The sequence below is a fragment of the Triturus cristatus genome, chromosome 1_2, assembly GCF_964204655.1.
Source record: "Triturus cristatus chromosome 1_2, aTriCri1.1, whole genome shotgun sequence".
NCBI classification, from domain to species: domain Eukaryota; kingdom Metazoa; phylum Chordata; class Amphibia; order Caudata; family Salamandridae; genus Triturus; species Triturus cristatus.
The window spans coordinates 206,074,699-206,099,568 of record NC_140580.1 but is presented as its reverse complement, the minus strand read 5'-3'; the positions used below and the strand labels follow the sequence as shown (position 1 = coordinate 206,099,568).

The following is a 24,870-nucleotide window of genomic DNA, read 5'->3' as shown; positions in this document are numbered from 1 at the left end:
CTACTGCACTGCACCCCACCCCACTGTGCCACACCCCAACCCACCCAATCCACGTTAATTCAATGCACCCTACCCCAATGCAGTTCACCCCAATTTAATCCACCCCACTGCAATCCAATCTACTCCACTCCAATTCACCCCACTGCAGTCCAAACCACCCACTCAACCCCAATCCAAATCCACCCCACCCTGGTTCAGTTCAACCCTCTCAATCCAATCCATCCAGCCCACCACACTCCAATCCACTCCTCTTTAGTCCAATCCACCTCACTGCTATTCAATCCAATCCACCCCACTCCGCTCCAATCTACCCCTAGTCCAGTCCAATACAGCCACTCCACTCCACTCTAATTCACCCCACTCCAAACCACCCTACTCTAATCCAATCCACCCCACCCCATTTAAATCCACTCCACTCCAATCCAATCCACCCCATCCAGTACACCCACTCAAATCCACCCCACACAACTCAATCAAGCTCACCTTACCCCTACTCCCCTCCACTCTAATTTACCCCACTCCAAACCACCCTTGTCTAACCCAATCCACCCTACCCCATTTCAATCCACCCCAATCCAATCCACCACATCCAGTACAGCCGCTACAATCCACCTCACTCAACTCAATCCAGCCCACCCTACCGCTATCCAATCTACCTTAATCTACTCCAGTCCAATCCACCTTGCTACCTCAATCTATCCCAACCCACTCCACCCCAATCCACTCCACTCTAAACCACTCCACTTTAAACCACTCCACTCTATGCCATTCTACGACACCACTCTATAACACTGCAGTCTACGACACTCTCTGCCACTGAACCACTGAACTTTACTCCCCTCTACTCAACTCTACGACACTCGACTCCAACAAATACAGGTATCAATTCAAAAAGGTAAATTTACACCAAAGTTTTTGACATTTGGTATTGTACTCACAAAGGTAACTTACGAGTAATATATTTATGTCTGCACTCAGGGTGAAGTTTCCGCACTAAGGGCGGAACCTCCGTCCCAAAGGCAGGGATTCTACTCCACACATGGAGTAGAATCTCTGCACTCAAACCGAGGTGGAGATTCCACTACAAAGATTTCACCCCAAGTGCGGAGATTCCACCTCGAGTGCAGATGTAAAGATACTACTTGTAACTTACCTTTGAGAATACAGTCTAAGTTTACCTTTGTGAATTGGGCCTCCAGTCTTCAAAACTCTCTTCCCTCACTCCACTCTAGGACAATCCATACCGCTAACTTTCAGCCAAGCTAAACAGCAGTCACACTGGTGTACAACATCTGAAAATAACATTGCCAAAGCTAATAGCTCTTGCTAGGCCAATGCTTTGCCCCTCCTTATCTCCGGAGAATCCAAATCGGGTCAAAAAGTAATTGGTGTACAGAAAAAAGCCTGTTTTATGACCCTGCAGAAGTACATGAGATCCAAAATTATAAGTAACAGCCAAGTTTTTATTTTATTGTATGGAAAACAGAAAGAAACTATCACGACAAATGTGTCCGGTTTGATGCAAAGTCATCGTCAGGAATAATAGTACAATTTTGCACACCCTGTATTTCAAAATAATTTGGCCGGTTACAACTCACGTCAGCAGTATACATCATCGGGGATGCTTTTCCTTACTGCTTGCTGGGGCTGTTTGGATAAGCCCGGGCCAAGCAACAAGAAGATGCAGGGCAGGGCCACATCCCTTTCAAGTTGTCAGTTGCCACGAGGTGAGAGCTTTCCAGGTCTATTCTTTTGGCTCACCCTGGCTGCTACGAATCGTTTTAAACAGACTATGGGAAAGCGCATTGGGTCAGCAAGGCCACGCCCCATTAACAGCAGCATCAATAGCATGCTTGAAAGGGTGGTTAACATCGTATCAGGGAAAATTGTACTTACTGAACGCTGCTTGTCTTTGGGTAATGAGGGCCCACTGATTAACTCACAACCCACAGGGGCTCTACCTGATCTTGACTTTGCATTTGATTCGGGCCCTGCAATTGCACAGGTCTCCCTGCAGCTCCATAACACCGTCTCTATTAATACCTTGCATGTTAGTGCAAGTTCATCTGGCCATAACACACCCAAGCCTCAATCCACTACTGGCACTCCTACAATTGTGGAAAACCCGATTGCCAAACACAAGAGGAAGTGCGGGAAACCTGTTTCCATCAAAAGGAAACAACCAACCAGAATGGGCGCATCTATAGTAACTGTTTGTCCGCATGGATGCAGTTATCCCTAAGCACTGGCATCACTGAGGAAGGATTAAATGGGATTTCACACCGCTTCATCAGCACACAGACTGAGGCATTGCCGGGCAAGGGGGGGGGCTGGAGATACTATTGCTAATAATGTTATTGACACTGTGCATAAGCGAATTAATGATTTGCTAGATTGCAAACTTACCTCCCTTTTGGAACGTTTAGACCAGTTAGACATAACTGTGGGAAAGCTTAGCCTGCCGGCGGTGACAGCGCAACCCACGGCCGCCACGGAGGCTGGACCTATTGCTAGCAATAGCCAATGCCCAATTACCATCGCTACCGCCCCTGCCCCCGCTACTCCCTCACTTGTCAATTCTCCCAGCAGCAGCACATGCTTTACATGTAGACAAGTTAGGGATTGTTTCCTACCCAGGTCCAATGCAGCATCAAACGTCAATCTAAAGAGCGGCATATTACCCATAGACGGCCCAGCTATAATTTTGCCCCCCAACCATAACCGAAGGCGTAGTAATAATTCCGACTCCACACATGGAATAGTGTCAGGCAACCCAAGCAGGAGCACAATAGATACCTTGAGTAAAAATCACCTAAGGCCTAATCCAGATGTTTTAAGCCTGCCCCCAGCCACCTGCTTGCATGTGCTAGTGTTGGCTGGTGTCCCAACCCTCAAGAGGGACCAGAGGGAGTCCTGGGCTGATCTACACAATAAATGTGTGGATTGACTAACAAAGAACAGGAGGTTCCACCCGTCAGACATGAATGAGATTATCATGGTCCACAGAGTCGGGTGTGTTGGCATGTCCCCCAAGATTATAGATGGAGATTGCATCGTGATTAATTTCCGCAAGAACCATGGTGCGATCTGTATTGAGATCTTGTGAGCCAACATTTAACCACAACACTAATATCTGTCTCCTATCGCTGTGTTACTTTTACAAACCAACTTCGGGGCCCCTGGCAAATGAATGTGCATTCCCCATTTTACTTAACAGGTTTCAGGCCCTATCTGATCTTGATACCCAGGACTGACTTTCTCCCTCTCTGGAAGTCCTTGATATCCCCTATGGGCTTGTGCTCCTCCCCCCGCAACTAAAACCGATGATCAACAAATGCCATCCAAGGTCTTAGTTGATACAGATTTGAGAGTTGGAACGTGGCTGGCCGCCAGTCTAGGTCGGGGGACCCAGACTGATTAAAACTGGTAAGACAACATGACATAGTTATGTTCCAAGAGACATGGGGAGTCAAGAACTCCATATTGATGGGTTTGAATGTCATAACGTTGTAGACCCAATCCCCAAGTCTGGCCGACCCTCAGGGGGCCTATCAATTTGGATAAATACCGCCCCTGGTGGCAGCATCAAGGCCCTATGTTCCAAAAGCAACAATTTTCAAGTCCTATTATATAAAAGGGGTGTCTCTTTCCATTTAATTAATTTTTATAATAATGATTTCCGTTCGAGACCCAATGGAATTTTTCTTAAATTATTTGATTTTATCACCAATTTAGACTGTCATAAAGAATCCATTAAAACTGCAGGCATTTGCATGGGAGGCGATTTTAATGCAAAATTATTAGACACGACGCAAAGTACAGTCCCCGGTAGCAGTGGGTAAATTTGCCGCAGGAGTACGGAACTGGCAGTACATTTGAATACATACAATCTTATTAATGCCATGGAAAATGTGGGTGTAACACTAGACAATAACCATCTGTAAGAAACTGGCTCTATATATAATACCAAGTTAGAAAAAGACGGTTCAGGTTGGATGAGATCCAAATTCAACAACTCACACTCCAACCTAACTTCGATTCCACACGAAATCGCACTCAATGATTAAGGCACTTATAAATCAACTACTTGTTTTAGTCAAATTATTCATATATTTTATTCAATGTAAGGGGTGCACCGAACGTAACGTCAGTTTGACGTAGACACACGGTCTGAGCCTAAAAAGGGAAGGTTAACCGCACTGATTTGAATCACGAATTACGGTTGAGGTGAGACTTTAGGGGACGCGGTGTTCGTTGGAATAAAGAGGTGAGAAATGGAGGGCTACATAGACTAGGGGAGACGCGAAGCAAGTCCTGAATTTTAGATAGGTCCTGGGTAGAACACATTAAGTCTGTAGAGCTCGCCTAAATTAATAGATGGCGGCAGGCTGGGAGACTTTTTGATATTGAAACTGAAAATCACTAATGCCGGGATCGAGACTTTTAGTTCAGAGGACTGGGGCTCATAGAATTGAACTAATGATAAATGTATAGTCATCCCTTATGATATGGGGTAACACAGAGCCTTTTTTTCATTATATGCAGCCACGAACGAGGTACCCTATTGTTAAAAAATCACGGAAAAATGTTGGTACCCGCGACTGGAATAAGAATTGCAAGTAAATGCGGTTGTTGTGTTAATAGACCAAAGGACTTGGATTAAGGTCCGGCGTGCTTGTGTCTGAGGTGAGGAAGTTTATTAAATCCCTCATTGTAATACTTATGTTAACCACAGTATACTAAAATTTAGATTGAGAATAAGACCGAAAGTAAACGGGATTAAAAATATTTTATAGAGGCAACTATCGAGGAAGTATATGCAACCTCCCAAACCAGAACCTCCGTTTACAATGAATACTATGAATATCTGAAGTTTAAAAACACATAAAGGTAACAGATTGTTTAAATATTCCTTGTGTGTTTGGGCGTTCAAATAGGGAGTGGACAGGAGTGAGTAATGTATGTCCTTTAATATTATAGACGTCATAGTTATTCAACCTCAACTATTAGTTGAAGTGACTTGAATTCTAAAACTGAGTGCAGTGACACCGGTGAGTGTTTCCTCATTACAATCCACTAATGAAATTTAGATAAGCATGGCTTAGAGCGAGTGTATGTGCATTATGGAAGCATTGGGTGCTATAATTGATTTTCCTTGCGAGGATGGTTGACGCACTTATAAATTGAGTAATATAGGCTTAAGCGGTTTTGGACTTAATGTAATGAAATAGTATCATTTAGGATTAGTGTTGATTATATTGATTTAACATTGGTGTACATCTTAAAAACTGACCTATATCCATGTAGTGATACATATGTTTATCCTGTTTTTTTATTACCTGTATGTAAGAGCTTATGTAGTGATACACTTGTTCATTGTGTTTTTATTTATATTATATGTCGATACAAAACTGATATCCGATCATTATTTTTAATATAAGAGGAGAAATAAAATGTTAATGTCCTGAAGAAAGTGGTCCTATTGCGAATGTGTCACTGAAACGCGTCTACGCTCATAACAGAAGTGGTGTTAAATTTGGCACGAGTCAGCATCAAGCCACAGACAGGGAACTTAGACCCATGCTCTATGCTGTCTACACATATAGCCAAAGTAACACATAAAAGACATAGTGTATTGTCTCTGTGGATTCTCCTTTTTAATTGTACTTTTAGAGGATTGTGTTTTTAATGCAATGATTTTTTATGTCTTTTGAATTTGGTGTGTCATATATATTTGTAAAAAACTTTTTCTTACATTATATCAAATATATGAATAATTTGACTAAAACAAGTAGTTGATTTATAAGTGCCTTAATCATTGAGTACGATTTTGTGTGGAATAGAAGTTAGGTTGGAGTGTGAGTTGTTGAATTTGGATCTCATCCAAAGGAGTCCTTCTTTTTCTAACTTGTTATTTACTGGGTGCTCCATCCCATTGGATTAAAAGAGCCCACTCTCCTTGAGTTCAAGGTCTATATATACTACACCAAAATGAGGTATAGTGTGTATAGGGTCCAGGTGACTCCAAAGGTAGGCAGAGGTTGAAGGTAGATAGAACCTTACTCTCTATTTGTGGTAGCTCGGTCGAGCAGTAAGACAGTATCAGAGGACAGTGTTAAGCATTTGAAGTACACACTCAGTCAGCAAATAAATACACACACTCAGAGACTGAACTCTAGGCCAATGGTTTTGTTTAAAACGTATACTGTGTTTCATGCCTGGCACAGGTAAGCATTAAATACTTTACAGTAATAAGTTGCTGAGTGTCGAACAGTTTGAAAAAGCAATGGAAATTGCACTTTGCTTGATTTACAGGGGAGCAGTACTATGCAACACTTAGCAAATACAGTACATTGAAATGAATAGGCTTTTTCAGTAAATTGCAGGTAAATTACTTTTCACCGTACTTTTCTTACTCAGTGCTGGATACCTGGATTCAGGACTGGAGCATTTCCTGAAAACAGGTAAGTAAATCAGTTTTGGTTATTCTTGCGATTATTAAAGAATACTTTTAGATTTTGAAGCTCCACACTTAGAAACTTTTTGGAAGAAAATCAGTCAATGTTATCCTATGGAGGAAAAGTAGTTATCAGTTCACAGGTAAGTTATCGACAGTGGGAGTTCAAATTCTGGGGGTAGACTCAGGGGTCCCCCAGGGTCAGTGATGCACTCTTGGTACACGCTCAGTGACACTGGGGCGGCCGGGTGCAGAGTGTTGAGGCCCAATGTAATCCAATGGGGGATAGGGGGCCTCCGGTAGGTGGCTGCTGGCTAGCAGGCCACACGGCTTTGAGAGCAAAGCTCCTGGACTTTAGCTCAGGGCAAATGGGGAAACAAGCCGGCACAAAAGGTGCACCCTCAGCCGCGCTGGGGCGGCCGGGTGCAGAGTGCTGTTTTGGCGTCGGGTGCCCTGTTGTTTTCAATTGAGATTTTCAGTTTTGGTTTTTAGCTGCAGGCTCGGTCCAGGAAGACGTCCCAGAGGAACCAACAGCTGGGCAGGTAAGTTGAAGGGCTTGGGGATGTAGGTGCACCTCGGGTTCTTTTCTCCAGGGCGCAGGGTGGCTGGATGCAGGGGTGTCTTTTGAGGTCAGATTTCACCTTTCCGGGCCACCCGCGGTTGGGGGGGTCTCCGTGCAGAGGATGCAGGTGACGTCGCGAGTCCTGTAAGGGTCAACCCATGGTGGACTCAATCTGGAGCGCTGGGGGACCTCGCTGGAACCAGTGGGCCACTCGAACTCGGGCCGTAGGCGACAGGTGCAGTGGTGTTTCCAGACATCGAGTTTCTTTGTTCTCAGCAGGCTCCGAGTCTTGCTTTGGAGTTTCTTTTGAACAGAACTGCTGTTCACAGGAGATCCGGTCTTTGTTGAAGGCAGCCAGTCCTCCCAGGGGTTCTGGAGGTCGCTGACTGCAGGACAAGGTGACGTTTGGAGCAGGACCTGTGAAAACTGCAGATAGGCTGGTAGGGCTGGGGCCATGTCAGTTGTTCTCTGCAGTCTTATCTGCTGGGCATCTTCTTTCGTCATTCTTCTTCATAGGTTGTGGGAATCTGAGGAAACAAGGTTCAGGGTGCCCTCTAAATACTAGATTTAGGGGCGTTACAGGTAGGTAAAGGGCAGGGACCAATGGATCGCTTCCCTGGGGTGAGTACACCCTCTATTCTGCCCCTTTCCAGTAGGAAGGGGGCAGGAGCCTGTCCCTGGTTGGTTGGGTCCCCCATCCTCAAGATGGCGGGGACTCAGAGTTGTGCTTCACCTCGCCTCCCCCACCTGAGGGGTGGAGTTGGCAGAGGTGGGCACACCTCTCTCCCTCACTAGATTTTCCCACCGATTCTCCCACCCAAAGTGGGGGGGAGAACCAGTGTGGACCAGTTGCTGAAAGAAGCAAAGGGTCTGGGGAATCTCCAGAGGTGGTATGCCTTTGAAGCTTCCCCTTCGTAAACCCTGCCCTTCCTGGGGGAGGAGGCTTGGCACCTCGTCCAAAGCTGTGCATTGTTTCAGGCCCCCAAGAGCAGCAGGCTCTCGACACAGGGGTCCAGAAACATGTCTGTTGGTGGCAGCCTAAGCAGCCACTCATTTGGGACACTAGAAGTGGGTCGTTTTACAGGGGGCATCTCTAAGATGCCCTCTGGGTGCATTTTTCATTAAATCTCACACAGGCATCGGTGTGGGCTTAATGTGCTAAGAAGTTTGATAACAAACTTCTCAGTTTTCAGTGTAGCCATTATGGTGCTGTGGAGTTCGTATGACAAGCCCCCAGCACCATATACTCTTAATGGAAGCACTGCACTTACAGTGTCTAAGAATTGACTTAGACACTGTAGGGGTACAGGGCTCATGCACCTGTACCCTCACCACTGGCCTATGGCACCCAGCTAGAGGGGTGACTGATCCATGTAAGGGCAGTGGGTTGTAGGCATGGCACACAGGGATGTGTGCCATGTCGACTCTTCACTATGTTCTGCACCAAAACACACAGCCTGCAAAGGTAGTATGTGTGTGTAAAGGTACAGGGCCTCTAAGGGTGGCACAATAAGTGCTGCAGCCCTTAGAGGTCTTCCCTGGTCACAGTGCCCTGGGTACTTGCGGTAGCATTTACCAGGGGCTGACCTGTGGCCAGAGATGCCATTTGGGTTAGTTTTGGGGAAAGAACAGAGGCCCTGGGAACCTGATTGGCAGGGACCCAGGGCACATCAAGTAAAAGTGCATCAGTAGTCTGGCAAAAAGTGGGGGGGTTACTGCAACAAAAAACCACTTTCCTACACCATCTTGTGCTGATATTTAGAGGGAGGGGTTGTGCATCCACTATGGATTATGTTTTTATTTCCCCTGTCCTTGAAGACTACTTAATGAAAGCCGAAGTTATTGCCACAATTCATGAGGACCTCAATCCAATTAATATAATGTTGAGACTATCCCCCCAGCCCACGTTTGCCTCAGAATGTTGTGCCAAGAATTTGTTACCCTGTACTGATAACTTAAGATTGATATGGTGGGACATTAACAAAATCGAACTGTTCCAGATATATGCTAAGGCTACTCTGCATCGTATTAACTCCTGTCTATCAGCCCTTCATCCGCACCCTGAGGCAGTTTATAATTTTGCCAAACTTTGCTTGGCTATTAACTCCTTATTATCGAAGCCTATCTCCTCTGTTCAACATGGACCTAGATGGTATGATCATCAGTGTTCTGAGGCCAATAGACTGTTACGCAAGGCACTGTCAACCAGTTCAGGAGTGTATCTCTGAAGTGAAACTGGCAAGGCAGAGGTATAAGCTAGCGACCGTCAATAGGAAAGGGGAACTATTAAAAGATTGCTGGGAAGCACTTGCCAAACCCGCAAGTATAAAAAAGGGGAACAGCTTTTGGGCAGCTGTTAAGTATTTCAAAACAACAGAGCAGGTATTAACTCCCATAAGTGCACTATAACAAGCGAGTCATGGGAAAGTAATTTTTCAAAGATCTATAGTGCCCCTGTACAAGAAGCATAGGACTCTAACTAAGATCCAGATAACTCTGACTGAGGTTCAGGAAGCCATCCACCAGAGCATGGGCAATAAAGCCCCGGGACTAGATGGTCTACCTATCAATCTCATGAAATACAAACCAGACTTTTGGGTGCCCCTTCTTTTAAATGTTTTTAATAATTTAATGCATGCCCCGTTACCGAGCACACGGACAACAAGTATTATTGTCCCGATTTCTAAAAAGGGTGATCGCTCACAACCAAACTGCTACAGGCCTATTTCCCTAATAGATAACAATTTAAGAATCCTGGGCAGAGCCCTGTATAATAAGATCTTAGATTCGGCTGAGGACAGTGGAATTTTAAAGTCTTGCCAATTGGATTTTAGGAGCAAAGTAGGCACTAACAAACAATGCCTAAACCTTAACTTAATCATCGACAAATACACCATAGCCCGTCGCTCGCCAATAACTTGGCCTTTATGGATCTGACCTCTGCCTTCGACTTTGTTAATAGGTCAAAATTATGGTCCATCCTCATGGCCTATGGTTTGGATGAGGCACTGGTGCACATCCTATTGCACTTACATAAAGACCTAAAGGCCCAGGTTAGGATCAGCAGCGGAGGTGAAGCCTCTAATGACATTAAAGTAAGTAGAGGGGTCAGACAGGGATGTGTCCTAGCCCCTCTCCTTTTCATCATTTACATTAATGGCCTGCATAAATCATTGACCACACTGACAGATGATGTCCCAAAAGTAAATGGTAAAATACTCCCCATGCTATTATACCCCGATGATGCGGTCCTTATGGGCCGCACACCCAACACCTTACACATTTTAGTGCAGGAGTTTGTTGACTTTATGGACAGCTTGGAGCTAAGTATTAATTTAAAAAAATCTTTTATAATGTCCTATGGGCCGAGGAAACACCGATTAAATTTTATATCTGTGGGAGATCAGAAACTAAAAAGCACAAGCACTTTTCCTTACCTTGGGTTGCTCTTTGCTGCGAACGGCTCCTGGTCCGAACACATGGCGCTCTGCAGGAGCAAGTTCTCAAAGGCCTCCAATTCTATTCTTAGTCTCCCATGGCCCAAAAGAACAGGTGCCATTTTAGCCATTTAAAAAAAATGTAAATCCCAGTTCATACCACAGCCACCTACGTTGCAGAGGTTTGGGGTATCGCTAAGAGTCATAGTATCCAACAAGAAGAAAATAGATTTTGTAAGAGACTATTAGGTGCACCAATCTCCACCGCTCAGTGTGACTGCCACAAAGAACTTAATTTAAATTATCTAGAGGATTTCATAAGGTGTTTCCTTCTTGGTTACAAAGCAAATTATGACTCCCTACCCTGCCCATGTGATGGACAGAGCGGCCAAACCATTTTACATTTTTTATTCTTCTGCAAGTTTTATACAAAATATGCTAATTGGCTTTTAATTCTTTTTAAAAAAAATAATATGCCCATCAGTCTGGTAGATGCTTACAGGAGGATACTTACATTGGTAGATGAAGAGTTAGTTTTCCGCATCAGCACTTTCTTTAGAATTGCCGTGCGGGCCCGCAATATGATGTGCAACCCTTGAAATGTTTCTTTTTTTATGTATGTGCTTTTATTCAAACACATGTGTTTTAAATATTGTGTATCTATGCCTAATGCCAATGAACTTTTATTGTGACTACATACTGGTGTTTTTTAATTGTTATGTCTGGTGTGCTTTTATGGATATGACCTTATCCAAATAAAGTATTTTGAACTATACATCGTCATCAAATTGTACAAAATGTCTTTTTAGATAATTTTGAACGTTAACAATATCGTGTTTTATGGTTCAGTGAACACCGCAGAAGTGCTTTTTTCTGGTAGAAAACGCATACACCAAACATGTTTTTAAATATCTCCTAAATTCATGAATAAAGTGACTAAAAGATAAATAAAGCCACTGACAGCACATAGGTTAGGCCTACAATACATACAGTAACATATCAAAGTAAAGCGGGAATGGAATCTAAAGCCAATGCATTTTGTGAATCAGGGCATTAAAAAGAATGGACTTTGAGAACATATTGGTAGTGTGTGGACATTACCCGCCTGGAGTTGCGCATATTCTCCGGGTTGTCTCTCACTGTGACCGTCAGTTGATATTGTGGCACCTTCTCCCTGTCCAGTTGCCGGTTTACATAGATGATGCCGGTCTACAGGAGAAAAGAACAATTCAGTAAAAGTTTAAAAGGGACTAAACAAACCATGCCCATTGCTGCTTCATACTGACCAATTCTATCACAGGTAAGTGTTACAGATGTCACACTTGGCCAGTGCATAACCGAGTCTCGTGCGTAGCCTAGGCTTGTGCCTAGTCTCCTGCATAACCTAGTCTTGTGCCTGTCTCTTGCGTAACCTGGTCTCGGGGCTCCTCTTAGATGTACTCTGCTCAACACATGACACTCATATACCTAAGATGTAACCATCCTAGGTGAAATGTAGAGGGTTCTTAACCGATGAATACCACCCTCACCCCACGACGTCACTGGCCTTGATGCTAAACATCATGAACAATAAGTAGCCATGACAGTGCACACTTTAAACATTCTCATTGAAGGATGCATTACAGTTCATGCAGAGTCATGTATCCCAACAGGGCAAAAGTTGGTTAATGAGTGGGGTGTCTGTTTTTGACAGCGTTTGTATACTGGTAAAACTTAGTAGTGCACTAACTCTACATACATGCCCGGTGTAGGTATATATGTACCACACACCAGGCATACCACTGCATAAATGAGTCTTTCTCTTATATGGATAGCCTCACAAAGCTAAACTGCAGCTCCCCTATGTGTACGCAGCCCATTGTGCAACGAATAAAGCACAATAGCTCTTGGTTGAATGGCCAAAACAACTTGCCACAGCAACACTTTTGTACTCGTCGTGCTTGTTGGTGGCCCCCTATTCATAACCCCTTCCAGGCGGCGAGTTCCCTGCCCCGCTCCCTCTGCCCTTTAAAAACCAACTGCGCGCTTTTACCTTAAAACACCACAGACAACTTTCTTTGGTTGCCTGAAAAGGTCGCAGTTTATTCATAAAACAACAATTTATACATTTAAATCGTTTATGGTTATGTACACATTTCATTTTAATGCATGTCACTTCTTTGTTCTTTAGCATTTTTGCATTCTGGACTCAGCCTTCTCAATGACCTGGGAGGAGAGGGACCCCTTTTAGGCTTCCGATTCACGGGTCTAGGCTTCAGCTTGCTACCGATTTGGAGGGTGTCCGTCTGGACCTGTCCAGGCCGCAAGTGCCGTCCCGCTCACCCTGTACCCTTTCGTGGGCCCTCTCTTCTCCCAGAGGTCCCTGCCGTGTAGCATCCCAAGGACCTTTCTTGAGCCTCTACGCTACTTTCTTGCGGCTGAGTCCTTGCTCTCTTCTCCTTCTGAACCCCTGCCGTGGGGCATCCCAAGGGTCCTGTGGGAGCATTACCTCTAATTTTCTATGGCGGCAGGCCGCTCTTTGGGTCCCTCAATGCCCCTGCCGTGCAGCATCGCAAGGACACTGTGAGACCCTTCCATCTACCTTCTAGTGAGTTATTTTCTCTTTTACTACTTTAGCTGGGTTTGCTCCGCTACCCCTTCACCTCCCGGCTGTGACGCCCGTCTCTTAGGTGTGGGAGGGTGGGATTCCTCTTCTCCCTATCCGAGGGGGGGGATGTGTGAGATTTGCTGGGCTGTATGCCCCTTTTTCTCCCCCCCTCTCACTCTCTTGACTCGCCCCCTGATTTGGGGGGGGGGGTTCGCCTTGACCGATTGGGGCCAATCCTGGCCCCCGCCAGCCTAGCCTATTTGTTTTGCCCGGACTTTATGAGGTCCGGCTTCGCCTCCCCGGCCCGGGTCCTTTTCAGTTGTTTGGCAATTGCAGCACATCTTCGGGGCTCAGTTATCAAGCAAGAGAATATGTCACAGAGTTGTGGACTTGCACATATAATTTTCACAGACTTACTAACTATATGAAGATTTATAAAAATGCCCAGGAGCAGGTCTGGAAACCTTGGTGTATGCCTACCGACCCCAAACCTATCCCTATGAATTGTCGCCAGGCGGTGAATGCGCAGTTAAGGTTAATGTTGCTATTATAGCGGTATTTATGTCCACACTGAAAATATTATTTTGAAGTAGAGAAGTCTATTCTCTTACTCTCTATTAATGTTTTCCCATAGTTAATTTGGGTAGGTTAGATTTGCCAAAATGTAACAGGGGAAATGCAATGCATGAGGTAATTACAGCATAACTCATAATTCTGATCCCAGCACAAATTTCTGCCGGTAAATGCTTTTGGGAATGTTTGTGAAATAAAGTGCTTACTTCATGCATGCTCCCAGCATTTACAGAGGCCACACCCCACTCACCCCATGTGAAACATCTACATTCCCACAACTTCCCCAAACTTTCGACCATCAAAAATACTGCCATCAGGCAAATTTTTTACAAGTGTAAGATCTGGTTGTGACGAACAAGTTACTTACCTTCGGTAACGCTTTTTCTGGTGGATACAGTATCTGCCTGTGGATTCCTCACCTTGTGAATATCCCCTGCACCAGCATTCCACTGAACTTTTCCCCCCCAGCTCTCTACGCCGACGTGGACGACGTCACAATGCATCGGCTCCGCTCGCGACTCCGTATGACGTCACCGGAGCCATAAGAGAGCCACGTCGGCGTGATAACGTCAGTTCCCTTTTTTCTGCGCCGTCGACGCGTAACGGTTTTCCAGCACTCTCCTGCTACTTTGTAGTCTTGTAGTGGGTTACTGTTTGTGAATTCACCATGTCTTCGACTAGGAAGTCAGGTTTCAAACCTTGTAGGGAATGTGGGGGCCACATGTCAATAACTGACCCCCATGAAGATTGTTTGTGATGCCTTTCTTCTGACCACGACGTAGAGGACTGTTCCAGCTGCAGAAGAATGAACCCCAAGGCCTTGAAGGAGAGAGAGGCGAAGCTCTTCATGCCCAAGGCGAAGAAGGAAAAGAGGGGTAGGAAGAAGGAGAGATCGAAGCCGGAGTCGTCGACTTCGCACTCTTCGAAGTCGAAGAAACATCACAAGAAAAGAAAGCATAGCTCTCGGCGCCAGTCTTCGAAGAGCAAGGCTTCGAGGTTGCCGTTGCCTCGACGTCGAAGTAAGGATGTTGTATCTCCTTCTCCATCTCCTAGGAAGTCTCCAGAGAGGTCACCTTCGCCGAAGCGGACTCCGGCGCGGTCCCCGGCGCTGCATCCGGCGCAGTCACCGGTGCAGTCTCCGGCGCCAGAGGAGTCTTCTGCTTCTGACGTCGAGCAAGATCAAGAAAAAGAGCTTTCTCCAGAGCCGGCTGATCCTGTGGCTCCTGTTGAGGACTTTTCGGCTCCGGTTCCAGGTACTCCTCAGCCGGATCCGGGATCAATCCCTTATCCACAGTTCCCGACTCCGGGTGCGGATTCGACGCATTTTCTTAATGCGATGTAAGGGATTTTTCAACGGGCTGCCTTCCCATCCGGCGCACCATCTGGTCCCGTGGGCCCTATGGCATACACCTTGGGAGTGCCGCAGCATTATGCTCAGGCCCCATTTATGCCCTTTTTGCCGATGGCTCCTTCGTGGCAGTTTCCGGCACCGTCTGGGGATCCATCTCGGCTTCGTTTGGATCGGCCTTCTTCTGAGCCCTCCTCGATGCCGTTGCCGACTCCCTCGGCTCCACGTCCGGTGCCGCAGACTCCGGCGCCGCCGACTCCGACGCCGCCGGCTCTACGTTCGGTTCCACCGACTCCACGTACGGCACCGCCGGCACCAGTTCCTCGGATCCGTTCAAGGAGAGAGGCCCAGAGAGTCTTAGAAGAGGAACGTTATAGGGAGGATGTGGACGAAGGTGAGGTGGAAACATCTTCGGACGACTTTGAAGGCATTCAAGATGCTAGTGGTCTTGATACAACTCCGGAGTGGGAGCATTCTTCTTCTAGATATTCGCCACCGCAAGAACTAGCTCCCTATCATATAGTTATTAAGAAGGCCGCAGAGTTGCTGGACTTGCAGTTACCCTCTGCTGAATATAAACCAAACCGAAAGACATGACGAACCACCTCTGGATGGAGCCTCCACTCGTGGTCGGCGGAGAACTGCCGACTGAGACTGTCCGCACGTACGTTAAGCACCCCAGCCAGATGATTTGCCATTAGACAAATCTGATGGTCCTGAGCCCAGGATCATAGACGCAGGGCCTCTCTGCAGAGACAATGCGACCCCACTCCTCCCTGCTTGTTGACATACCACATTGCGGTAGTGTTGTCCGTCAGGACTTGAACAGACTGACCGCGAAGGGAAGGAAGGAAGGCCTTGAGTGCCAAATGAATCGCCCGCAATTCCAGAAGGTTGATGTGAAGCAACCTTTCCTCTGGAGACCAAAGACCCTTGACCTCCAGATCCCCCAGATGAGCACCCCACCCCAGGGTGGAGGCATCCGTTATCACTGTGGCCACCGATGGAGGTAGATGGAAGGGCTTTCCTTGAGAAAGATTGCACTCCACGCTCCACCAAGATAGATCTGCTGCAGCTTCTCTGGAGATCCTGATCGACTCCCTGAGATCTCCGTTGTGCTGATACCACTGCCTGCGGAGGCACCACTGGAGCGCCCTCAAGTGCCAGCGTGCATGGTTGACCAACAGAATGCAGGAAGTGAACAGACCGAGCAGACGAAGGACCTTCAGAACTGGAACAACCGCTCCATTGTGGAATAAAGGGACCATCTCCTGAATGTCGAGAATTCTTTGAGGTGGAGGAAATGCTCGACACACAGTAGTGTCCAGTACTGCCCCTATGAACAGGTTGCGTTGAGAGGGCACCAGGTGAGATTTGGGCACATTGATCGAAAAACCCAAGTTGAATAACAGCTGAGATGTTACCTGCAGATGATGTTGCACCATCTCTGGGGACCCTGCCTTCAGAAGCCAGTCGTCCAGGTAGGGGAAAACCGGAATCCCCGACCTCCTGAGATGAGCAGCCACCACTGCCATCACCTACGTGAAGACTCGAGGTGCGGTAGTAAGACCAAACGGAAGGACCGCAAACTGGTAGTGTTGCGACCCAACCGTAAAACGGAGATACTTCCTGTGCGACTTCAGGATTGGGACATGGAAGTACGCGTCCTGCAAGTCGAGCGACACCATCCAGTCTCCTTGCTGCAACGCTTGAAGAACCTGCACAAGGGTCAGCATCTTGAATTTCTCCTGTTCCAGGTAAAAGTTCAAGACTCTGAGGTCCAGTATCGGATGCAATCTGCCGTCCTTCTTGGGAATCAGGAAATACCGGGAGTAGCATCCCTGACCCCTTTCCTGCTCTGGAACCACCTCTATCGCACCCTTTTGAAGCAAAGCTAACACCTCCTTCTGTAGAAGAAGTAGATGGTCCTCTGAGCAGTAACTCTGGCAAGGAGTTTAAGGGGGAGGAAACTCCCGAAAGGGAAGGGTGTACCCAGTCTCCACGAGGTTAAAAACCCAAAGGTCGGTTGTAACAGATCTCCAACCTCGCAGAAAGTGGGACACCCGACCCCCCACAGGTCTTACATGTTCCAGGATGGGGGATCTAGGGCTGCTTCCCTGAAGCTTCATTGGGAGCAGAGGAGGAAGAAGATGAAGAGGGGTTGCGGCCAGAACCTCTCCGACCTCTTTGCCTCCCTCTATAGGACCTATAGAGGGGATTCTGCTGCTGCTGTTGCTGCTGCTGCTGAGGCTGCCGGAAGGAGCGTAATGAAGACCTCCCAAAACCTCTGAACTTCTTATGCCCAAATCCTTTAGCAGGAGCCTGCAGACCTAAAGATTTCGCTGTCACCCTGCTCTCTTTAAACCTCTGCAAGGCGGAATCAGCCTTCTCACCAAAAAGCCTCTGTCCGTCAAATGGCAAATCCACCAATGTGGCCTGAACGTCCGTAGAGAAGCCAGACGAACGAAGCCACGCTTGCCTCCTTGTGGCTATAGATGCCCCAATTATCCTTGCCACCGAGTCAGCCGTATCAAGCCCCGACTGAATCACCTGCCTTGCAGCAGCCTGAGTGTCCGTGACCACTTCCATAAAGAACGCCTTATCACCTTCTGGCAACTTAGGGGCGAACGATTTCATTGAGTCCATAAGAGCATGAACAGCGCCCTAGCAAGCAGGTGGCATTAGTGGACTTAAGCGCCATGCTCCAAGAGGAAAAGGTCTTTTTAGCCGCCTGATCTGCCTTCTTAGACTCACTATCCGCAGGAGTCTGAGGAAAAGCCCCTGAAGCATGCTTCGAGCTTGACGCCTGTACCACCAGACTTTCTGGAGAAGGATGTGAAGATAGAAAACCTGGATCCCTAGGTGCCACCCTATATCTTCTCGCCACCTGCCTGGTGACTGCCGGCAAAGAGAGTGGCTTACGCCAGACATCCATAACTGGCTCCAAAATAGCCTCATTAAAGGGCAGCAAAGGCTCACTGGTCGAGGTAGGCGAGTGTAACACCTCCGTCAGAAGATTAGGCTTATACTCCGCAGAGGGCAACTGCAAGTCCAGCAACTCTGCGGCCTTCTTTATCACAAGATGGTAAGGAGCCAGCTCCTGCGGTGGAGATGACCTAGAGGAAGAATGCTCCCACTCCGGAGTTGTATCCAGGCCACTGGCCTCCAGAATCCCTTCAAATTCGTCGGAAGATGTATCCACCTCACCTTCCTCCACCTCCACTCTATAACGCTCCTCCTCTAAGACCCTCTGGGCCTCCCTCCTTGAACGGATCCGAGGAGCCGGCGTCGGCAGAGCCGTACGCGGAGTCGGTGGAACCGAACGTGGAGCCGGAGGTGTCGGGGTCGGCGGCGCCGGAGTCGGAGTCGCCGGACGCGGCGCCGAGGGAGTCGGCAGCGGCGTCGAGGAAGGCTCCGAAGAAGGTCGATCCAATCGAAGCCGAGATGGATCCCCAGACGGCGCCGGAAACTGCCCCGAAGGCGCCATCGGCAGGAAGGGCATAAACGGAGCCTGAGCATAATGCTGCGGCACTCCCAGAGTATAAGCCATAGGACCCACGGGACCAGTAGGTGCGCCGGATGGGAAGGCAGCCCGTTGGAAAATCCCATACATCGCATTTAAAAAATGCGTCGAATCCGCACCCGGAGTCGGGAACTGCGGATAAGGGAATAATCCCGGATCCGGTTGTGGAGTACCTGGTACCGGAGCCGCAGTGTCCTCCAGAGGCGCCGCAGGATCATCCGGCTCTGGAGAAGGCTCTTTCTCTTGGTCTTGCTCGGCCTCCGAAGCCGAAGACTCCACTGGAACCGGTGACTGAGCCGGTGACTGCGCCGGTGACTGCGCCGGAGACGACGCCGGGGATCGCGCCGGAGTCCGCTTCGGCGAAGGAGATCCCTCAGGAGACTTAGACGGAGAAGGAGACACATCCTTACTTCGACGTCGAGGCGAAGTCGATCTCGACGCCTTGCTCTTCGAAGACCGGCGCCGAGAGGAATGCTTCTGCTTCTTATGATGCTTCTTCGACTTCGAAGAATGCGAAGTCAACGACTCTGGTCTCAATCTTTCCTTCTTCCTACCTCTCTTCTCCTTCTTTGCCTTGGCCATGAAGAGCTTCGCCTCCCTTTCTTTCAAGGCCTTGGGATTCATCCTTCTGCAGCTAGAACAATCTTCCACGTCGTGGTCGGATGAAAGGCACCACAAGCAATCTTCATGGGCGTCTGTCATTGACATGTGGCCCCCACATTCCCTACAGGGTTTAAAACCCGACTTCCTAGTTGAAGACATGACAACTTTCTCCAACAGTAACCACTAAACGACTACAATGTAGCAGGAGAGTGCTGGAAAAACCGTTGCGCGTCAACGGCGCGGAAAAAAGGGAACTGACGTCATCACGCCGACGTGGCTCTCTTATGGCTCCGGTGATGTCATACGGAGTCGCGAGCGGAGCCGATGCATTGTGACGTCGTCCACGTCGGCGTAGAGTGCTGAGGGAAAAATGTTCTGTGGAATGCTGTTGCAGGGGATATTCACAAGGTGAGGAATCTACTGGCAGATGTATCCATTAGAACATTCATGTCTGCAGATTTGAATTCTATGGATCGGGATTTGTCATTAGTGGTAAGGGCAACATATCTTTGCAAAATATTTTCTGAGAACTTGGCATCTTTGTTTGATAGAACACTGGTTATCTTTTCTGTGTCAGTAGGTAGCCCAGTGGTTCAACAAGGTAAAGTAACAACCACCCCAAGCAAAATACTAACATACACATCAAGGAGCCCTGTGCGCCCACGATGGCAGGCCACTTCAAAATTATGATTGGCAATTCTTACATCCCTTTGCAGGATCACATGCTGTACAAAGCTACCATCTCTCTCTCACACTTTTCTGCCCAAAGAGAAGAGTCACTCACGTTTTCATTGATGAAAAAGGCAGTGTCTGTGTTTCCTGCAGTGATGGTGTAGGTGAGGAGGGCATTTCGCCCCAAGTCGGCGTCGCTGGCCAGGATGCGAATGAGGGAGGTGGACACAGGTGTGTTCTCGCTGATTGTTATGTTCAGAGGCAGATTGAGGATCAGGGGGTCATTGTCGTTGATGTCCAGCACGCGCACTCCCACCACCACCTGGAAGGAGGAAAGATGGGCGTAAGAAGGAACAGGCCAGGAGCGACAACACACTCTTCACTCGCCATGCTCAGACACACTGACTCTGGTCACACACCTCCAGTAATCCGTATGACACACATAAGAACAACGTGAAACGGCAAGTGTGGAGGATGTGGCTTAACATCTAGAGTGACCAGCAGTCACAGGATCTGTGAGTCCCAGGTTGAGTAAAGCCCGGCAGGAGGGAGAAGAAACAGATCGGACTACTGCTGCTGCATGTGCAGCTAACATCCCTCCACAGGCTTCTGCTTTGCCAAGTTTGCTAATGACACCACCCCGGCCCTCACCGCAACCCACCAGTTTCAATGACTCAGCCACACTCTGCAGCATCTTTCTGTTTTCATTGGCTTTTCTGCCACCTTCTTAAAATAACTTCATTTCTGTTGGATATAGTGGGCTTTAGCACAGGGGTCTGACCCTGAGTTCTATAGGAGCCAGCAGACAAAAGGGAATGCTGTATAGACACTGGCATAAAGCTGCAAAGAGCTGCTTTAAGCTAATCAGCCAGAATACCTGCACCATGAGGCCTTCTAAGAGCTAACTAGGGTAACACAAAGATGTGTGGATCCATGCACCATGCTCCTAGACATCGCAGTAGACAAGACTGGAGCCATAACCCGGGGACTGGCAGAAGCTGACAATGTCAAGACCAATTCCCACTCCCACCCCAGTGTAACTGCAATTGTAAGTGGACACTAAAGTGGAAAACAGAATATAGTCCTGTGAATCCCATGTAAACTTTTAGGAACCCCCAGCACAGCCAATTGTTCAATCAGCAATGGAACACCAGATGAAGAAATATACAGTTTTTCATGGTGCTGCCTAATGTGGGCTTATGGGTTTCCTCTTCCAAACTCAGTACTACAGCAGGTACTCCTCCCATGCAGTCCTTCTCCCAAATATGGTCTACAGGCACATGGTATGTGCTCACTCACTCCTATAACCTTCAGGTACAGTGCAGCCATCTATGAAGAAGCAATATCTCACTAATGACTTTGCATTCCTCTCTTACACGAAGGGGGCCTATTGTAGGGTTAGTCAAAAGTACTGGCCTATTCAAATAGTACCATTAGGAGCTTGAGACTTGCATTCTGGTTTTAATAGACCTTCATATCCCTACATGATTTCCAGCCAAAGCGGGGGGCAAACATGGGTGAAGTGTTTAGCCTTCAAAGAACTAATACACTTAGGAGACCTTAATTTTGGAGTGCCTGCAAGTCCATCAAGCAAACCTCTTTACACAAAATTATCGTTCATGGCCATAACTTTTGGGGCATGATTTGAGTATGGATCTCCGCCTCAGGTATTGCCAGTGTACCATGTTACTACATTTCCCCATTAAAACAGACACTGGGCTCAAGATTCATCAGTAAAATAATCCAAGCTGCTGGGCCTGTAAACCTAAAGAGAACACTTTACAGATGTAGAACAGGACATTGATGTGTGACATCTGAATGCATAACTTTTTGCCTCTTAAAATTATAAAATTACCTGTTTGGAAATAGTGCGACATACTGCCAGAGTAGGCTGCTGACAAACACTTCTAGTTGCTCCAGGAAAGGGATAGACCAATTCACCCTGTACTTCTAGCCAATCAGACCAGGACTATCCTTTTTTAGGTCGAGCCTAAAGCGGCAGCGCGCATGTGCTTCTCGCTTTGCGAGGCATGCAGTATTCAGTATGGAGAAGAAGCTCCGCCCATCTTTTTCATCTGATGTTAGTCCAGCTGGTGGATATATGTCTGATGTCCCTACATTGAAATGGTAGATTTCTAATAGTCTAGGTGGGAGTTGTTGGCTGATGTCTTATACTGTAGTGGCGGATGTCTGATAGAATGGGCAACTGTGTGTCACATCTCTTACTAAAGTTGGATGGCAGGTATTCCAAAGTGTGGCTGGGAGGTGTTTTTTTTCACGGTATGAATGAGTGGCAGATGCTTCATTCTATAGGCAGAAGATGTTTCATACAACAGATGTTTGTGTTTACTGTCACTGGAGATGGATGTATGTTCCCTTTTAAGAGTCGGTGATAGAAATCATACACTATAAATGGGTGGTGGATGTTGCATCAAGTGGCTAGGTAGCGGCTGTTTGATACTTTCACTGTTTGACGAGTGCCTCTAACTACTACAGTGATTAGTGCCACAAAGGGAAAAATAGAAGTGTGAAACTGGAAAGTGATTTTACAAATCAGTTTGGAAACAACAGAAAAAGGTTTAAGTAATCTTTTTCTCACTCATAAATGATTCATAAATAATAAATTAGTAAGATTGGAGAAAACATTTTGTAAATAATAATGCAAAGTAGAAAGGGGGGTTTAGGCTGAAAAAATAAATATTCCTCTCCATAAATAATCCTATTCAACAAATTACCTACTTACCACATGTATTTCCTTAATTATGAATGTACAAAAATATCCATTTTACTAGCACGCATAGCCCATATTGTTTGCTTTGCCAATGCTTGTTTCCAGGGGGCGGGTTGATGCTCCATGGCTGGTCTTAATGCTTAAGCTATACATTTATAATTGTCAAGTTGCAAGGAGTTTTTTTTACTTCTTAAGCTTTATTGACTCCCAGATAGGATCAGTAGTTTAGCAGTTGTTGAATTGTTTTCAAGTCGGTGGCTTTATGAGCCAGGCATCTGGTTTTGAACTTGATTCTGGCCATTGAAGCTCTTGAAAGACCATGAAATGGGGTCAAATTGCAAGTACTTATCAATGCAGTGCTATGTTAAAAAACTGTAGATGTGGCAGCACCTAGGATAATGTGATGCATGGCTAAATACTTTATAAGGTCCCAAAGGTGAGACCGATTGCATTGCAAATGCTTTTATGAAAAGCCTGGACCCAGACCAAGTGGAGAACATTACCCTGCATGACCAGAGCTCCTACCTGTTCAAATCATGCAATTGGGACTAGCAGTCTGAAATAGCCACAAATGTGATATTGCACTGCCTTACAAAATAGACAAACTGAATACATAAATATCTGCAAGCATATGGAATAATTCAATATATGTATTACCTTTTGGAATTTCCATTGAACATTTCATTGTAGGTTGTGTGAGGAGCTATTATTTTCAACCACTAATTATCATGATCCCTGTTTTTCAAACAGTGCACAACAGTGATCAGAGAAAAACTTTGGAAACACAGGGCCACAGTTATCAAAGTTTTGCGCTGTTCGTGCACCACACAAGGTAACGTAAAGGAAATGCAAGACCTAGATGAGATTTACTAAGCCACGCAAGGCCACCTTGCATGGCCCTGCAGTGCTTGGTAAATCTGGAGTAACGCAAGGCAGATTTACCATGACTGGTAGACCTATGAATGCATCAAAATGCTACGCCTAGGAAAGGGAGGTATAACAAGGAAAAATATCTTTATTTCTCCTCATTTTCTCCTCTTTTATGTGTGCTCCTGCAAGAGAAAAAAGCCCCAAAGGACTGTTTTTTTGCAGCAAGGTATCCCTTCCTGAACAAAAACAATCCTGCTTGGTCCAAGGGTGCCTGCTCCGGCATAAGGCACCCAAAAGTATGCCCGAGCAGGCAGAGTAGCAATGGCCACAGCTTGATAGATATTGCACATTCCTGCCCTCTCCCTTTCACGCAGCACCGAAAGGTGTCTTGCTGCATTGCGTGAAAAAATGATAATTATGGCCAATCACTGTACCCTCTAAACCCTATGGTTTTAATGGCGAATGTGAGAGGAGGTGGCAAAATAGGATTTTCATTTTGTAAGCAAGTCATCTTTCAATTAAGTAAGGCTTCCACTTTAACAAAAGAATGTAATAATAATAATAAAATCCACACAATCGATTTCTGACATTTTGCAGATGTTAGAATTTTCATTGGTAGATGAATTAGCACAGGGGTCATCTGGTCCTCTAGAAGATTTATAATAAAACAACATGCAACTTAGCAATAGAACTGTGAAGAGGACACTTTAATTGGTCACAGATTGATCTTTGTAATATTGTTAATTTCAATATCACCAGTCAAAAGAACGAAAAATATATATAATTTTCACATTATTTGAGATACCCTTCTGAACTGTGAATCATAATTACAATTTTGCCCTGCTGAAGGCTTAAATTAATTGTCAATGAGAGCTGAAACATGCCTTGACGCTTGATATAATTGACACTGCACAATCTATAGCTACACCCTTGAAACGCTATGAAATATGAGTGGGGCTCCTGTAAATTCTTTCTAGTGATTGACTTGTCCACTATGAACTCTAAGACAACTTTCTGTACTCCACCTAGAGCTAAAATTTAACACTTTATAAAATCCCTAAATAATTAGACATCAAGAGTTAATTGGCAGCAATCACAAAAGACTAGCAGTTACTGTTTAGTCAAGCACAGATCCTTGCAAAGGAGTTATTAGTTCAATTAGCCACGACACCAGGCTCAGCGGGCTGAGAGAGATGTGAAGCAGTAAGGGAAGAACTTAAGAATAGACAGTGAAAAGCAACTATTTACTACCGGACAACTGATCATTCTGGATCAATAAAACATAATTATTAGTTGTTTTTCTTAAACAGCAAAAAACGAATAACATTGTTTGAAAAAAATAATGAGGTAATTAATAGAAGCTTACTGTAGAGCTGAACGGAGGAATCCCTCTGTCTTTCGCCAAAATGGTTATGTTGTAAAATTCGATGTTCTCTCGATCCAATTCGTAATCTTTCTGAACTCGCAGGTCACCCTCCACAGGTGAAACCACAAACTCACCTGGGGT

The 24,870-nt window shown here is 46.3% G+C and overlaps 1 protein-coding gene across 2 annotated transcripts in view; it reads right to left on the bottom strand.

Moving 5' to 3' along the window:
- The window catches only part of CDH23 (cadherin related 23), a 1,199,511-nt gene that overhangs the window by 481,370 nt on the left and 693,271 nt on the right, over window positions 1-24,870 (bottom strand). For both annotated transcript variants that reach the window (XM_085603466.1, XM_085603467.1), the window contains exons 17-19: window positions 24,730-24,863; window positions 19,875-20,084; window positions 11,558-11,665 (exon numbers count right to left, since the gene is read on the bottom strand). In XM_085603466.1, coding sequence (XP_085459592.1) covers window positions 11,558-11,665; window positions 19,875-20,084; window positions 24,730-24,863 — 452 coding nt within the window. The remainder of the gene's footprint in view (window positions 1-11,557; window positions 11,666-19,874; window positions 20,085-24,729; window positions 24,864-24,870) is intronic.